Source organism: Stegostoma tigrinum, chromosome 26, assembly GCF_030684315.1.
Source record: "Stegostoma tigrinum isolate sSteTig4 chromosome 26, sSteTig4.hap1, whole genome shotgun sequence".
NCBI classification, from domain to species: Eukaryota; Metazoa; Chordata; class Chondrichthyes; order Orectolobiformes; family Stegostomatidae; genus Stegostoma; species Stegostoma tigrinum.
Window position 1 is genome coordinate 42,627,375 of NC_081379.1, and position 16,910 is coordinate 42,644,284.

General features: G+C 44.0%; 1 protein-coding gene across 8 annotated transcripts in view; it reads right to left on the minus strand.

Moving 5' to 3' along the window:
• septin5a (septin 5a) overlaps window positions 1–16,910 on the minus strand; it is a 218,666-nt gene that overhangs the window by 21,432 nt on the left and 180,324 nt on the right. For 7 of the 8 annotated variants that reach the window (XM_048556126.2, XM_048556130.2, XM_048556131.2 and 4 more), the window contains one exon: window positions 1,649–1,745. In XM_048556126.2, the coding sequence (XP_048412083.2) occupies window positions 1,649–1,745 (97 nt within the window). Of the gene's footprint in view, window positions 1–1,648; window positions 1,746–11,166; window positions 11,366–16,910 lie in introns of those variants that run through there. The other variant, XM_048556127.2, reaches the window with a different exon arrangement.

Here is a 16,910-nt window from a genome sequence, read left to right on the forward strand (position 1 = left end):
TATTTGCCAACATTTGACCCAGATCTCTCTCGACACTCCTATTCACATACCCATCCAGATGTCTTTTAAATTTTGTAATTGTACTAACCCGAACCACTTCCTCTGGCAGTTCATTCCTCAGACAGTCTCCACGAAAGAAAAATCAAATCTGTATTTATTAAGCACGTTTGTTGACCTGAGGATAACCCAACCACTAACCAGTCTGGTAATTTTAAAGGTACCGCTATAAATTTATCAAAAAATGTATGAGTAGCAAGACGTCACAAACTGCAGTGTAGTAAATCATCAAATTGTCTGTTTCAGTACTGCTGTTTGGGAAATAAATGTTGGTCAGGACAGTGACTTCAACTCCTTTGTCCTCCTTCTTTCGCAGAAACCTGAGTTTAACACTTTATCTGAAAGGCGAGCTCTCTGACAGCTCAGCACACCCTCATAACTGCAAGCTGTCTTCACACTGAGAAAAGTTCTCAGGATATCTGTCATCACACACTCGCCACAAGCATGATGGGGTGACAACCCAGAGGAGAAGGCCGAACTGTTCCCACTCCCTAACACTGTGGTGCTGAAAAAAAACTCAAAGCAAAATGCTGCTGTTGCTAGCAATCTTAAATAAAAAGAGAAAATGCTGAGGAAACTCAGCAGGTCTGGCAGCATAGTTAAGACGAGTTATATGAGATTAACTCTTGTTTTTGTCTGTCCACAGATGCTGACACACTTGCTGAGTTCCCCAGCATTTTCTGTTGTTGGTGCCAGAAAATACTACTTGTTGCATAGTTTCGACTAATATCCCGGATGAAGTCAGTTGATTCAGCATAAGCCAAGTTCTAAAACCTGGATTTTTGTGGATCTATAAATCAAGACCTTGCCTGTTGTTGAATTTACCAACTGAGCGATCAATTAATAGATCCTTTGAATGCCTTCTCCTTTAGCAATGACAGGCCATGATGGAAATTTGCAGTCTGAATGATGCACGTGAGCAATTAACTCAAGTTATTTCAACAAAGCAACCTAAAACTGCTCTCACTAGAAAAGACGAAGGCAGTTGGTCCATGTGAACACATCACCTCCAAGTTCCCTTCCAAGGCCCACAGCATCCTAATATGCATTACCATTTATTCATCACTGGACCAGAACTGTGGAACTCCCTACACAGAGAACTTTTTGCATACTTTTTCCACACAGAGTGCAGTTATTCAAGAAGAAAGATCATCATCACCTTCTCACAGGCATCTGAGAATGGCAAATAGATGCCTGGTTTGCAAGTGATGCCTACTTCCCAAGATTAAATTTCAAAGGCAACTTAAACTCACATTCAGATCATGTGAATTACTTCCCTAACATCACACTCCAGTAATCTTCCAGCATTAATAGAGGCAAAAGCAACAGTTTCTAGGGAGCATGCTTGAAGTATTTCAAAAGCCACATCACATCATCAGCAATTTTCTACTATATTCGTATCATGCTTGTTTTTCAGGTTCTATATAAAAGCTAAGGCATCTTTTTGCTATTTCTTTACTCTTCATGCCCGGGGCTGAGTTGAACTAACATGCTGGTCAAACCTTTAACATGAACTGATGTCGCCATACTGCATTATTATCATTACTTGATTCTACCAGTTTACAGAAATGTGAGCAAGGAGCATTCTTACCTGCTACCATTAACGTAAAGTCAAAACCTTTCTTTACTGATTTGCGGTGGACTTGATTGGGTAGTGTAGCAAATCCCACATATTCCTTTTCCACATCCTGAAACAAAAGAAACCGTTAGACATTAGTAAACCTCAACGAGCTGATACAGAACAGGAACAAGAGGAAGATCCAGATTGCCTCACTACTCACCTGGAGTTAACTATAATTTGCATCATATGCTCCTCGTTTGAGTGTCACAAAAGAAATAGCTGCATTTTTAATTTTGTTGGCCACAGCAATGTGGGACAATAATGTGGAAAGTGGAGCACCTACTTGCTGACTACTCCCTGCACTGACTCATCAATTTGCAGAGTGAAACCTGGCCTGAAACACCCAACATTGTTTTACACTATGGGTATCAATTACTGATCACATTCACAAGAGTCTGCCAGTTTACTTTTAACCCAAAGAGTAAGCCATTTATTAAACAAAAAAATGTGACCAATATCACCTTAGACATAAAGGGTGACTAGAAGGACTTTAGAAAGGATGTATAAAAGAATGATTCCAGCATTTTCAGCTATGAAGATAGATTGGAGAAGCTGAGCTTTTTCTCCTGAGAGTTGAGATGGTTAAGAGAAGTTTTGATGGATATGTTCAAAATGAAGAGTCGAGAGGTAGGTAGGCGGAAAGTCATCCCTTTGGCAAAAATGTTGAGTAACCAACTTGAGGTGATTGACTAAAGAAACAGAGGGAAAAACATTCTTGTGTTAAGGACCTGGAATGTAGTGCCTGACAGTGTGATCAATGACAGATTCACTTGTGGCTTTCCAGAGAATTGAACAAGCACCTGAAGAGAAAAAGTATTTGTTGGACTGCAGGGAAGACACAGGGCTAGCTGAGTTCCTCGGGCAATGAGAAAGGCTGCAGGACAGATGGAAGCCAGTTTGAAGTAAAATGCAGGCTTACAAGCATACATAGTGCTTAATTCTCAAGAACAAACATGATTGAATACTGTTTTGATGTAAACTGGAGGTTCTAACTCCAGTAACAATTACCAAAGCACAACAACTAGGAGAAACAAGGCATGCAAGCCAATCAGATCTATCCAGCTGCCAAACAATTGTAGTGCGTAAAATTCGTGGAATAACCACAAGCTCACTTCCTACCACCAGTTCCTTTGTTACTGTGATAATGAACCAAGATAGTGGAAAAAAAACATTTTGTACACAGATAGAGAAAGTTCCAGAGCATTTCATATGTTATGTGTGAAGATTTAATTCAAGGGCGAACTATACAGTAAATGGAAAAGTCCTGGGGAAAATTGATGAACAGCGAGATCTGGGTGTTCAGGTCCATTGTTCCCTGAAGGTGGCAACGCAGGTCAATAGGGTGGTCAAGAAGGCATATGGCACGCTTTCCTTCATTGGATGGGGTATTGAGTACAAGAGTTGTCAGGTCATGGTCATGTTGCAGTTGTATAAGACTTTGGTTCAGCCACATTTGGAGTATTGTGTACAGTTCTGGTCGCCACATTACCAAAAGGATGTGGATGCTTTGGAGAGGGTGCAGAGGAGGTTCACCAGGATGTTGCCTGGTATGGAGGGTGCTAGCTATGAAGAGAGGTTGAGTAGATTAGGATTATTTTCATCAGAAAGACTGAGATTGAGGGGGGACCAGATTGAGGTCTACAAAATCATGAGGGGTATAGACAGGGTGGAAAGCAAGAAGCTTTTTCCCAGAGTGGGGGACTCGATTACTGTGGGTCATGAGTTCAAAGTGAGAGGAGGAAAGTTTAAGGGAGATATGCGTGAAAAGTTCTTTACGCAGAGGGTGGTGGGTGCCTGGAACGCGTTGCCAGCGGAGGTGGTAGACACAGACACGTTAGCGTCTTTTAAGAAATATCTGGAAAGGTATATGGATGGGCAGGGAGCAAAGGGATACAGACCCTTAGAAAATAGATGACAGGTTTAGACAGAGGATCTCGATCGGCACAGGCTTGGAGGGCCAAAGGGCCTGTTCCTGTGCTGTAATTTTCTTTGTTCTTTGTCATGAGTTACATTAGCACAATGACTATGGTTATGCAGGCCAATGGGGCATCAATTTTACACCCAGCTAACACCGACAAGCAGCAAGGAGATGAAAAATGGCTGGTCTGCTTTATGGTGATGCTGCTTGAGACAAGAGTGGCCAGAGGCACTTGGAGTTCTACTAGCTCTCTTTTACCTAGCACCATTATATTTGCCTGAAACACCTGAATCAGCAGATAGGGCTTCAGTTTAGAGCCATCAATAATGCCACAAATTGTTCTGTACTGAACCCGACTGTTGGCATCAAAGAGAGATCCATGCCTAATTTAAACACGAAACTAACTAATCTCAGTCCATTAGATGCGGAGTGAGTCTATCCTTGACAAGGTCTTGGGTTCTGACCTTAACTGCATTCTCTTGATGTGAACCAGAGCAAAGTTGGGACTGTACAACATACATAGTTGTAGCGAACCCCAAGCTAGCAATTTATCATGAATCAAAGCCAATTGTCTTGACACCAGATTAAGTAAATAATCAGTTGCATTATTTAATAGACTGTAGTGGTCCCAGTCAAACCTAGGTGTGCAAGCTAACATAAGAGAAACACAATTCTTGATGCACACAGATCCTCGCCATTTGGATGAACAAGTCAGGGAATCTTAGTTCCAGGTATGTTGGACAGGTTACAATTAGCATGAGTGTGAACACCCAGAAACATTCCCCACAATAGGTTTACTTGATACCAGAACTAACTAACATGAACAAATGAACATGCTGGGCTATTTTCTCAAAAAAAGCGAAGATCAAGGGGTGTCCTGGTAGACCTATGAAGCTGTTTGATAAAGCAAAGAAGAAAAATGCTTCAGTTTTTGTGGGGAATTTCAGACATATATAACACAGCTGTAAATAAATCCTGTCAGGAATTTAGGAGAAACTTCTTTACCTGCAGCATTTTGTTTTATTAATGTCATGTATACTGAAGTACAGTGAGAAGAGCTGTCTTACGTGCTTTACAGGCAGATTGTACTATACACATGCATCAGGGTAACAGAACAGAGCGCACGATTCAATAATGATAACTACCAAGAAGGTGCAGAGAGAAATCAACATCAACATTAAAGAGATCCATTCAAAACTCTAATCACAGCGGGGAAGAAGCTGTTCTCAAATCTGTTTGTACATTTATACAAACTTTCATATCATCTGCCCAACAGAAGGTGGAAAAGATTATAACCAGGGTGGGAGGGTTGTTTATGCTGGTTGTTCTCCTGATGCAGTGGGAAGTATAGATAGGGCCACTGGATGGGAGACTGGCTTGCTCGATGGACTGAGCTGTGTTCATCACTCTCTGTTGTTTCTTTTGGTCCTGGGAAGTGCAGTTGCCAAACCATGCTGTAATGTATCCAGATAGGATGCTTTCTATGGTACACCTATAAAAATTTGTAAGAGACTTTACAGGCATGCCGAATTTCTTTAGCCTCCTAAGGAAGTAGATGTACCGCAGGGTGAAACTTTTGCTCTCATGGAGTATTTCAGACAAATAGCATAAGCTGCCATTAAGGAAATGCTTATACAGTAGAGAGAGAAGGATGGGAAATTGAAGGCTGTGCTGGATACAGCTAGAAGATTTGAGAAGACCCACCCGTAGCGCAAACACTGACATTAGCCAATTAATTTGAACTACACTGTTCTGCACTCTAGGCCCTATTGTATTTGATATCATTCTGCTTCTCGGATCTTGCTGTGAGCAAAATGGTAGCTATATTTATCTATATTCAAAGAAAAGTCACTACTTAATACAGTAATTTGTAGCATGAGTCTTAACTGAGATGTATTTGGAAGATAAAATGCAACATAAATAGAAAATTCCCACTAGCTCTTTCACTATCTTACCCTTGGTTTGTTTAAAAAAAGTACATCCCCATGATCCGTACTGAGAGGCTGAATCTTTTAAACCATTTTTTCTGAAATACGCAATATATCATTTGCCCACGCCCTTCCAACAAACAATGGGACACTAGGAAACAGAAACAACCCTCCCCTCTTTATGTGGGTGACCCTTTTCAAATTATAGCCACGGTAATTGGGGATGGTGTCATGGATCCATGGAGCATTCACAGGCTGTTTAGTTTATCGTGCTTGGCCAGACTTTGCAAGAATTATCCAATCACTCACAATCCTCTGTTCCCAATAGTCTATGGATTTCTCCTTTTCAAATAAGCGTTCAATTCCCTTTTGGAAGTTATTGAATCTCCTTCTACTGCCCATGCAAACACAGCTTTCAAAATCCAAGCAACTTCCTTCAAAAACTATAAGCTGTGGAAAACGTCTCTACACTTACTTCGGATGAGGCAAACCAGTTCAGAATTTCATGTTTATCATTTAGCCACATACTTCAGATGGGCGAAAAGCTGCAAATAATCCAGGCAGGATTTGTACCCAAGTATCTCTGACCCAGTTCACCCTAGAAATGTCCACCCATATTCGGGAAGCATAGAGCTTGAGTTTCCTTTCAGTTTACTTGGACATATTCTGCTCTACCCTTTCTTAAAATATCACAAAAGAAACTTGCATTTATAGAATGAAGTGAAATGTCTCCAGTTCTTCTTGGAAGTGTTATTATATACAAATTGACAATAAGCTACATAAGGACATGTTGGGGCAGTTGACTGATCAGAGAGGTAGAGTCATAGAGCATAGAAACAGATCCTTCTGTCCAGTAGTCCACAGAGACCATGTACCCAAACTAAACTAGTCCCACCTGCCTGCGCTTGGCCCACATACCTCCAAGCCTGCCCTACCCATGTACTTATTCAAATGTCTGTTAGGTGCTGTAACTGTGCCTGCATCTTCCTCTTTATCTGGCAGCTCATTCCACCCATGCTCTACTCTGTAAAAAATAGTTGCCCCTCATGTACTTTTTTAAAACTTTCTCCCCTCATTTGACAAGTATGCCCCCTAGTTTTGAACTCCCCACCCTGAGCAGAAGACTCTTGCTATTCACCTTATCTATACCCTTAATTATTTTATAAACATCTATAAGGATACCCATCAACCTATGATGCTCCAACAAAAAAAGTCCCAGCCTATTTTCAGAGCTCAAACTCTCCATTTCTGGTAAATCTTTTCTGAACCCTCCCCAATTTGATAATATCCTTCCTACAGTAGTAAGATCCAAGGAGTGTTCAAAGGAAGTCAGATGAAGAAGTGTAAAGGTTTAGGGAGGGAATTACAGAGCTAAGGACAAGACCAGCAATGGTGGAGTGAAGAAAGGTGAGGTTGTACAGGAGCACAGAATATCAACAGCAATTTCAACATCCTATGTTATTATAACCAAGCTACCAGCCCATCAATTCTTGAAGCATAATCACTTTCCAGAAAACTGCTCGTTTCCAGAAAGATAAAAGGAATGATTAAATTTTCAAAGGTTGCTGCAAATGAATCTCACTCATATTCATATATCCATTATTCTTACATCTGTAACATAGACAGATGGAAGAGAATCTGCCATGTCAGACTATACAATGTAATTTCAACAGCAGTCTGTAGGATCTGCAATTGCTCAGTTGTGTGTCATGGATAGGGAAGAACAGACACGGGAAGGAGAGAGGACAGTGTAGAGATTTGTTTTACCTTTATTTGTTCACAGGATGAGAGCAGCATTTATTGCCCATCCCTAGTTGCCCAAACGGGAAGCTAAGAGTCAATCACATTGCTGTGGGTCTGGAGGCCAGACCAAATAAGGATGACAGTTTCCTTTCCTATAGGGAAAGGTCATCATTGGATTCTTAATTCCAGACAGTTATTGAATCCAAATTCCACCATCTGCCATAGCAGGATTTGAATCCAGGTCCCCAGAATGTTACCTGGGTCTCATTCCATCAAAAATACAACTAGGTCATCATCTCCCCATATGAGATTCAAACATGAACAACAGTACTGTACTCAACCAATGGCTCGAATCTTCCAATATGGTTGGAATCCCTACTTCTAACTGAGATCAGACATGGAATTGTGTAGATAGTTATTTAGAGTCTTGGAGTCATACAGCATGAAAACAGACCCTTTAGCCCAGCTTGTCCATGCCACCCTGTTTCCTAAACTGAACTAGTCCCAGTCCCATGTTTGGCTCATATCCCTCTAAACCTCTTCTATCCATGTACCTGTCCAAATGTCTTTTAAATGTTGTAATTGTACTCACCTCTGCCACATCCTTTGGCATACATGCACCAACCTGTGAGAAAAAGTTGCCACTCGGGTCGTTTTCAAACCTTTCCCCTCTCACTTTAACTCTATGCCGTCTAGTTTTGGACTCCACTCCCTGGGGAAAAAGATATTTGCTATACACTTTTTCTGTGGCCCTCGTGATTCCCTCATGATTTTATACACCTCTAGAAGGTCACCCCTCAGATTCCGACGCTCCAAGGAAAAAAGTCCCAAACTATCCAGCCTCTCTTTCTAACTCAAACTCTCCAGTCACGGTAACATCCTTGTAAATCTTTTAAATTTTTTGGGCCCATCTTCTTGTGGCACACTCTTAGAGTGCGGGGGTCCTCACAGAAAGCTGCACAGAGGATCTTCATAGAAGCCATACCCACCTTTTACAGCACTATGATATTCCTAATGTAAGTAGTTCAAACATCCAAAATATCTTTGAGAAGATGCAGAAAAAAGGTAGGTGCAAGGTAGGCGGAAGAGGGAGTAGGGTGTCAGCTGGGGGTGAGGGTCTAAGATGGGCAAGTGAGGGGATTAGACTAAATAGGGGCTCCAGCTGGATAATGATGTTGGGACAGGGGTGTAGTCCTCTGATAGAGTAGGAACAAGTGGTCAGGCAAGTATTCTGGTGGTGGAGAGATAGGTTGGATCAGGGGAATTCACGACGACTGGGAGTTAATGAGGGAGTTGGCAAGTGGAGACAGAGGGATAGTCCAGGGGTTACGGGCTGGTGGTGGTGGTGGTGACGGGGGAGAAGATTAAGATTAGTTGGACTGGTAATAGGGGTTTCATCAGATGGTGCAGGGTAGTCTGGGGGTAATTGTGTCTGATCAGGTTAGGGAATAGTTGTATCGGGCTGGGGTTTGTTAGGTTAATGGTGTAGTCAGGGGTTTGGCTAAGATCAGATAGTACTTGGGGGCTTGATAGGTCAGGGCGGGGATGGAGGAGGAGTAGCTGGCTTGAGTTATGTGGAGGATGCTAGCCGGGTGGGGTTGGGGTGGGATTTAGTTGGGGTGTCCAAGGGTGGTAGCCAGGGGCTTGGACCAGAAAATGGGATGCTTGGTCAGGTTGAGTCAGAGAGCAGTTGAGTTATGGAATAACTGGGTCAGGACAGAGAGTTGTAGTTGGGAGATAGGATAGAATAGAATATAATAGAATACAAAAGAATAGCCTTTATTGTGGCATGAGTATAGTGAAAAGTTTATACATCACCAATTACAACACCTGACTTGGATACAAAAATACCTCAGTTACAAGATTTTAGACAGTACAGAAATTAGGTAACGGGGGCGGTCAGACAAATTATTTGGGTTGGGGGGAGGTTTCAGGGGGTCAGTAAGGTTTGTTCGGGTGGTTGGAAGCAAGCCCAGATTCCAGGTGGGGTTTCAGGATGGGGAGACAGGAGACAGTTGCATAATTACGCGGGAGTTACAAGTGTTTTTTTTCAATAGACTGACACTTCTTGAGAAACTATTCAGGTAAAATAATTCAGAAAAACCGCCTAAATCTCCAACTCTCACATAGAGTTTAGATTGTTTCAATGGTGTCTGGATCCAGGGTAATTAGCAATTGGAAGTTTAAACTCCCTGGGTAATTCCTGTCTCATCACTAAGTCACGACCTGGGCAGTATTCCAATTTATGCCCACTCAATGACTATCCAGAAAACAGAAGCTCTGGGCCAGTGTTTCAGTACTTTTTTCCCCAGGATGAGGGTGTCACTAGCTGGGCCAGCATATATTTCTCCTTGAGAAGATGGTGGTGAGCCACCTTCTGGAACTGCTGTGGCCTGTATGGTATAGGTACATCCATTGTGCTGTTTGGGAGGCTGCTCGAGGATTTTGACCCAGTAACGGTGAATGAACAATGATTTGTTTCAAAGTGCCTCAGTGAAGGAGCAATGCGCCTCTGTCTCAGCTACCCTTGTTCCCTAGGTGGCAGAGCTTGCAGGTTTGGAAGGTGCTGTTGAATGAGCCTTAGTGCGTTGCTACAGCGCATCTTATCAATAGTACACACTGTACGGTTGTAGTGGAGGCAGTGAATGTTGAAGGTAAGGGCAGGGTGCCAATGAGATGGGCTGCTCTGTCCTGGATAGTGTCAGATTTCTTCAGTGTTGTTGAAGCTGCACTCATCCAGGCAAGTGGGGAGTACTCCATCACACTCCTGACTTGTGCCTTGTAAATGGTGGACAGGCTTTGAGGAGTCAGAAGGTTAGTTGCTAGTCACAGGATTCCTTGCTTCTGACCTGCGTTTGTAGCCACGGTACTTGTGTGGCTAGTCCAGATCAGTTTCTGGTCAGTGGTTCTGCTAGGATACCGTTGAGGAAACTATTCATAGAGTCACAGAGCTGTACAGCAAGGAAACAGACTCTTCGGTCCAACTCGTCCATGCTGACCAGATATCCTAAATTAATCTAGTTCCACTTGCCTGCATTTGGCCCATATTCCTCTAAACCCTTCCTATTTATGTACCCATCCAGATGCCTTTTAAATGTTGTAATTGTACCAGCCTCCACCACTTTCTCTGGCAGTTCGTTCCATACACGCACCACCCTCTTCAATGAAAATGTTGCCCCTTCAACCTCTTATATATCTTTTCCTTTCACCTTAAACCTATGCCCACTAGTATCGGACTCCCAGACCCTCAGGAAAAAAACCTTGGCTATTCGCCTTATCCATGTCCCTCAGGATTTTATGAACCTCTGTAAGATCATCCCCTCAGCCTCTGATGTTCCAGGCAAAATAGCCCCAGCCTATTCATCCTCTCACTATAGCTCAAACCCTCCAACCCTGGCAACATCCTTGTCAATCTTTTCTGCACCGTTTCAAGTTTCACATCTTTCCTATAGCAGGGAGACCAGAATTGAAAGCTGTATTCCAGAGCTGGCCTCCCATTCCTTCGCAGCAATCTACCCAATGTCTTTGCTCTAGGGCACGAGCACCTTTATCTGCTTTCTTTTAGGCCAGAAGAATAAGTGTGAGGCCAGATGTGTGGGCCAACTGAAATTTCGTTTGACAAGGATAAACAAACAAGGTACAAGAGTCGGCCACTCGGCCCTTCCACCCCGCTCCAGCATTCGATAAAGATCACAGCCGAGGTGATTTCAACCTCAATTCTGCAACTGCAGCGCCCCCGGCCCTCCACCAACCATCTCCAATTCCAAAACTCTCATGCTTCTCAGAGAAAAGGTCATTTGAATGATACAGTGATTTTCTCCCAGTTGCCTCTCTTGTCCAGTCCTGTCAATCCCCCTGCCATCAGAGAGGCTTATTTGTTCTTCCAAACCTCGGTTTACCTTCAGACGTGTCCGCCGGCACTGCTCTGATCCACTCCTGGGAGACAACAGCCTCTCCACTAGGCGTTCCTGAATGATGATGGCATCCATACTCAGAGAGGGAGAGAGAGAGAGCGAGAGACAGATCCTCCTCAATTCTGCGGAACTCCTGTGAAACCGCAGCTTCAGAAGCCGCTGAGTACAGACTACACTGAGGAACCAAATCTTGGAATTCCCTGCTTCCTAGTCTGTGCGGGGGGGCGGGGGGGGGAGTAACAGCCACACACTCTCATCCAAAACAGATTCCTTCGGCCCATTATCTCAGATTCCTTCGGCCTCCCCTGTTTTCCAAACGCACAGTGACTACGTGAGATTTTTTTTAATATTTCACCGTCGGCCTGCTTTGCTCTTTCCAGTGAAACTCCAGTCCCAGGGCCAAGGCTCCCAGTTTAATTGCAGGAAGTGGTTTTGACAGGGAAGTCGTTCCAAACGAACAGTGTCAGCTTCGGAAAACACCCACCCACTCATGTTTCTCCTGTTTGCATTCAGTCACTGGGCAGCCCTTCCCACAGCAGAAAGATTAACCCTTTCGTCCACCTTTAGTCTCTGAATACAGAGGCTTAGCCCCATCAGCCACTTCTCCTCACTTGCTCAAGCCTTGCTAGAAAACTCAATTAACCCTTTTCGTTTTTAATTATTCACATGTAGGACCTCGAACGTCTGCCTGCGCCAGCATTCATTGACCAGTGCCCCCTTGAGGTGTGGTGGGCCACTGCAGCCTGCTGCCCTTGTCCTTGGGTTTGGAAGATGCTGTCTAAGGATCTTTGGTGAATTTCTGCAGTGCATCTTTGTAGATGGGACACGCTGCAGCTACTGAGCGTCGGTGGTGGAGGGAGTGGATGCTTGTGGATGTGGTGCCAATCAAGCGGGCTGCTTTGTCCTGGATGGTGTGGAGCTTCTTGAGTGTTGTTGGAGCTGCCCCCATCCAGGCAAGTGGGGAGTATTCCATCACACTCCTGACTTGTAGATGGTGGACAGCTTTTGGGGAGTTAGGAAATGAGGTTCTGCAGTATTCGTAGTCTCTGACCTGCACTTACAGCCATTGTGTTTTCTGGAAGTCCAGTTGAGTTTCCATTAAATGGTAGCTTGATGGATGTTGATAGGGGGGAAATTCAGCGATGGTAGTACCTTTGAATACTAAGGTGAACATAGAACATTACAGCACAGTACAAGCCCTTCGGCCCTCGATGTTGTTCCAACCTGTCATACCGATCTGAAGCCCATTTGGGGGTTAGATTGTCTCTCATTGACGATGAGCATGGCCTGGCATTTGTATAGCACAAGTGTTGCTTGCTACTTATCGGCCCATGGGTGTAAATTATCCAGATCTTGTTGCATTCGAACACGGGCTGCTTCAGTATTTGAAGAGTCGCAAATGGTGCTGAACATTGTGCAATCGTTAGTGAACATCCCCATTTCTGACCTTATGATGGAGGGAAGGTCATTGATGAAGCAGCTGAAGATGGTTGAACCTAGGACACTGCCCTGAGGAACTCCTGCAGAGATGTCCTGGAGCTGAGATGACTGACATCCAACTATCACAAGCATCTTCCAATGTGCTAGGTATGACTAACCAGTGGCGCGTTTGCTCCCTGTTTCACATTGATTCTAGTTTTGCTAGGGCTCCTTGATACCAAACACAGTTGAATGCAGCCTTGATGTGATGTGCTGTTACTCTCGCCTCGCCTCTTGAATTCAGCTCTTTTGTTCATGTCTGAACCAAAGCTGTAATGAGGTCAGGAGCTGAGTGGACTTAGTGTAACCCAGACTGGGCATCACTGAGATGGTTATTGCTGAGGAGGTGATGGTTGATACCACTGTTGATGACATCTTCCATCACTTCACTGATGATCGACAGCAGACTATTGGGGTGGCAAGTGGCAGGGTTGGATTTGTCCTTGTTTTTATGCAAAGGGCATACTTGGGCAGTTTTCCACATTGTCAGGTAGATGCCAGTGTTATAACTGGACTGGAACAGCTTGGCTAGGGGAGCAGCAAGTTCTGAAGCACAGGTCTTCAGTACTATTGCTGTGATGTTGTCAGGGTCCGTCGCCTTTGCGGTTTCCAGTGTCTCCAACCATTTCTTGACATCATGTAGAGTGAATCAAGTTGGTTGAAGACTGATATCTGTGATGCTGGGGTCCATTGGAGGAAGCCAAGATGGATCATCCACTTGGCACTTCTGTTTGAAGATTGCTGCAAATGCTTCAGTCTCATCTTTTGCACTGATGCCCTGGGGTCTTCTATCATTAAGGATGGAGATATTGGTGGAGCCTCCTCCTGCAGTGAGTTTGATTAGATTCCCTACAGTGTGGAAACAGGCCCTTTGGCCCAACAAGTCCACACAGCCCCTTGAAGTATCCCACCCAGACCCATCCCCCTAGAACCCACACACCCCTGAACGCTACGAGCAATTTAGCATGACCGATCCACCTAGCCTGCACATCTTTGGACTGTAGGAGGAAACCGGAGCACCCGGAGGAAACCCACGCAGACACGGGGAGAATGTGCAAACTCCACACAGACAGTCGCCCGAGGCAGGAATCAAACCCGAGTCCCTGGCGCTGTGAGGCTGCAGTGCTAACCACTGAGCCGCTGTGCCACTCTTGGTTAAATGTCCAGCACCATTCACAACTGGATCGGGCATGCTCGTATCTGATTCATTGGTTGTGGGATTTGCTTAGCTGCGTCCATCGCTTGCTGCTTGGCATTCAAATAGTCCTGTTTGGTTGCTTTAACAGGTTGACAGCTCATTTTTAGGTATGCATGGTGCTGGTCCTGACATGCCCTCCTGCTCTCTCCATTGAACCAGGGTTGATCCCCTGGCTTGATAATAATGGCTGAGCATGGGTATGCTGGGCCATGGGGTTACAACTTGTGCTGGAGTACAATTCTGCTGCTGCTGATGGCTCACACTGCCTCATGGATGCCCAGCCTTGGGTTGCTAGATCTGTTCAAAGTCTGTCCTGTTTGGCACGGTGATAGTGCCACACGACACAATGGAGGGTATTTGCAATGTGAAGGTGGGATTTTGTCTCCACAAGGACTGTGCGATGGTCACTCTTCCCAATACTGTCTTGGACAGAACCATCTGCAGCTGGAAGATTGGTAGGGATGAGGTCAAATATGTTTTTTTCTCTCACTGGTTCCCTCACAACCTACTTGCAGACCCACTCTAGCAGCTATGTCCTTCAGGATTCAGCCCAAACTGTAGTGCTGCTGCCAAGCCACTCTTGGAGGTGGGCATTGAAATGCCCCACCCACAGTATATTCAGCACCCTTGGCACCCTCAGTGCTTCCTCCAAGTAATGTTCAACACAGAGGAGTACTGATTCATCAGCTGCGGGAGGTCGGTGTGTAGTAATCAGTAGGAGGTTTCCTTGCCCATGTTTACGCTGATACCATGAGAATTCCTGTGGTCTGGAGTCAATGTTGAGGACTCCCAGGACAACTTCCTCCAGACTATATACCACTGTGCCACCAGATGAGTTTGTCCTGCTGGTGGGACAGGACATATCCAGGAATGGTGATTTCCCCAACACACCCTTTACAGTTACATGATCTCTGTGGAGGGGAAATTTAACCTTTCATCTCTAACAACAGGCAGACACTGAAGGTACATTCTTAGCATAAGAAAGAAAAGATTTGTATTTAGATAAAGCGGAATCTTTCCAGATATTCGTCAGATTTCACGGAAGACTTCCCTCCCACAAGGTCTTGTGAGTTTTGCATGTTAACGTCCCAGACTTATCTCATTAACATCCCTCATGACCTCATTAACACGCATTTCATCTGATGCTAGCACAATTCCCCGACTCACTGTAACCGTAATTACCCACTATTGTCAGGATATCCTGTGATGACTGGCACAGTGCCATCTTTAAAAGACCAATATGTATACAGCACATATGTCCAATCCTGTCCTGTACAGTTTCTGCCATTTGGCCCGGACAAATGCCTTTTGTAAATCTGCGTACACCGCTTGGGATCATGACTCTCATCAACTCTTTCTGATACCTCTTCAAAAAAAAACTCAAGCAAGTTAGCTAAACTTGATTCCTTCTGTAGAAATCCCCTTCGCCATCAACTGATCTTTTCCCATTCTTCCTAAGCAACTGATCTTTTTCCATGACACTAGCATTTCCACTTTCACTTCCTTCAAGATCCTAGGATGTATTCTCATCACCTTGCCAACTTTAAGCACAAACAGACTATCCAATACTTCTTCCTTGCAAAATCTGCACCCTTCTAGTGACAGAATTTCATTCTGTGTCACCATGAGCTGGGGAGCATCTACTTTCTTGGTAAGTATGGGTGCAAAGTATGCATTTAATACCCTAGCCTCTATGGGTAAATTTCGTTTTTGTGTCCTTAATTGGCCCCACTCCTCCTCTTGCCACCCTTGTATTATTAATATCCCTATAGAAGATTTTGATTCCTTTTACAACAACAACAAAAACAAAGTTGCTGGAAAAGCTCAGCAGGTCTGATAGCATCTGTGAAGGAAAAAAAGTGTTAATATTTCAGGTGCGGTGTCCCTTCAGAACGCTTTCTTTTTATATTGGCCATCAGTCTTTCTCATCGTCCCTCTTCACTTCTCGAATATATTATTTTTAACCTCACCTCTGACCCTTTCTGTTTTCCTCTTGGTTGTCAATTGTATTTTCTACCTGATACCTGTCACAAATACGCTTTTCCTTCTTTGTCTTAATTTCCATCTCCTTTTCCATCCAGGAAGATCTAGATTTGCTTGCTCTATAAGATTTCCTTTCGAAGCAACATAACTTGACTGCGCCCAAACCCATCTACATTTTTAAATATAGCCCATTGTTCAGCTGCTGTTTCTCCCACCATCCTTTTTTTCCAGTTTATCAGGCTCAGTTGTGCTCATGCCCTGTTGAATTTAGGTATTGCCCAGTTAATTATTCCTTCTCTAGATGGCCTATGGTCCTTTTCTACAGGGATTCTGCAATAACACAATAGTTGCATGTTACAAGAGGAAAGTCGCACTGTAGAAATAACACGGCCTATGGGAAAAGCAGGGTTAGGGACAGACCACCAAAAAAAATTCACTCAAAAGCCTATCACAAAGGATAGCACAATTTGAATAAATGTTTAATTCATATCTAATAATAATATAAAAGTAAATTTAACCCTGATCTTGAAACAATGTCCAGATGACTTAATGGGGGAGGGAGGTTTTGAGGTTGGTCCGTTGTTAATGCAGAGGCTGAAGGTCATCATCATCATCACCTTCAGGTGCAGTTGTGGTTGCAGGGTTAGGGTGAAAAATAGTTAGTCCTGAAGTGGATGGCTGTGGTTCGTTGTCTTCTGACTGTTTCATGGGGGTTGGTTTAAAAAAAGATATCCAGTTTTTGCAGCTTTGCACTTGTTCTTCTTTCATGAAGAAGCTGTTCATAGGATGCCAAATAAGATCTTATTCCATGAACTGCTACCCTGCTGCGTTCGGCATTGTAATCTGTGTCCTCTAACAGCTGCAACTGCTTCTTGATTTCCCTCAGGGTAGAAGACAAAACACAAGTGGAAAGCTCTGGTTGCGCTGCATCCTGGATTTCATCTTCTTCATCTCTTGCTGCCATTTCTCCCCCATTGACAAGTTTTTGTAGATCAATTGCAGAGCCGTCTTCACAGTGGGACTCAAACAACCTTTCAACATCCTCACTCTCCACATCTTCAAATTCAAC